We start from the raw sequence: 1393 nt of genomic DNA on the forward strand, positions 1-1393 counted from the left end.
TATGTTTGTCGTAATCGGGTATCGTGATAGCACAATTCGTTCCGCCCAGCGATGGGCGCCACGGGTTTCGTCAGGCGTGTATTCTTTCAAGCGCCGCCGCCCCCTGCGCATGCACGTGCTGCGCCGCTGCTGCCGATGACCTCCCCTTGGCACATGCTTGTGCGTGAGGCCGTACGCCTGCCATGAGGCCGGGGTTTGTGGACGCGTGCGCCGCTGGTGCAGCTCCCCCCCTGCGCCGTTGTCGTGGCTCGCGCCGCTATTGTGGCTCGCGCCAACGGCTCTCAATGGCAGTGGTAACAACTGCACCATTTACGCCCCCATCGGACACGTGGCCCTGGAAGTGGAAGTGACAGACAGAAACTGTCTCTGTAGACAACATGTGGGGCTGAAGGTCAAAGCAGATGAAACGCCAACCGGTGTCACCTGGGCTCCTCACCGGCAGGCAGGCTGGCCCGCAGGACATTGGCAGCCCGTTGGCTGAAGCCATGGAGGCAAGACTGGCATGGTCAATGCGCTTTGTGAACTTAGACGCCTCTCCAAACGCTGCACTGCAAGAAGGGCTTGGTGGCCAGGAGTGCCCACAGCGCGAAGCTCTTGCTGCAGCTGAGGTCAGCAGCAAAGGTTGCCCGGCTGGCGGCGCCCAGCAGCAGCCGGGTACAGGCTGGAGTATTTGATTTAGTATTTAAAAGACTTGTTTCGCATCCTGCATAGCTAGGTACGGCCAGGCGCATGCCCGCATCACACTCTTCCGGACCGGCGTGCGAAATTCGGATCGCTCACCCGTATGCATATGCAATTACATCATAATTTACTTGATCAGAGACCTGACGTTATTTCCAACAAGATCCCAGCAACGAGGCTGCAGCTAGTAGCAGCGGCTACGAGCATTGACTGGGCCCCGGCGTGGCCCCCGATCATTTACATCTCTATTTACATGTGTGATTGAACAAATTCAAAGCGTTGCACAGCGGACGGCGCATTGGAGACCCACCCCCACGGGGTCGAGTCAGGCGTCACACCACAAAGGCGAGCACGCCGTGCCCTGACTGTGCAAGTGCGAGTATTGATCATCAAATGAGCATTTTATATTGCCTTCAATCGCTCAGCCAGCTGCATCGACCCTTGTTGTCCACCCACCCAGTTCGCCCGCCGCAGCAGCGGCAGCAGCGGCTGCACCGGCCCGATGGAGGTAGCTGCGGGGCGGCGCGCCAGCGCCATCTCGGACGACTGCGAGTACCTCCCGCCCACGACAGGCAGCAGCTTTGGCAGGCGGCCAGCAGCGGCCGCCGGCGCCGACGCCGGCGCCCGACCCTCCCGCGACAGCGACTGCGAGTACGAGGCCGAGTCTGACTTTTCAGACGACGACTCGGCCGGCGCCGCGCCAGGCGCGGCG

The 1393-nt window shown here is 61.2% G+C and overlaps 1 protein-coding gene across 1 annotated transcript in view; it reads left to right on the top strand.

Annotated features, from left to right (window-relative positions):
* Nucleotides 1–1183: 1183 nt before the first annotated feature.
* The window catches only part of MNEG_11854 (Myb-related protein A), a gene marked incomplete at both ends in the record, with an annotated part of 4809 nt that continues 4599 nt past the window's right edge, over nucleotides 1184–1393 (top strand). Inside the window, one exon of the mRNA XM_014039673.1 lies at nucleotides 1184–1189. Within this exon, the coding sequence (XP_013895127.1) occupies nucleotides 1184–1189 (6 nt within the window). The remainder of the gene's footprint in view (nucleotides 1190–1393) is intronic.

The sequence above is a fragment of the Monoraphidium neglectum genome (genome assembly GCF_000611645.1).
Source record: "Monoraphidium neglectum strain SAG 48.87 unplaced genomic scaffold scaffold02938, whole genome shotgun sequence".
Lineage (NCBI taxonomy): Eukaryota > Viridiplantae > Chlorophyta > Chlorophyceae > Sphaeropleales > Selenastraceae > Monoraphidium > Monoraphidium neglectum.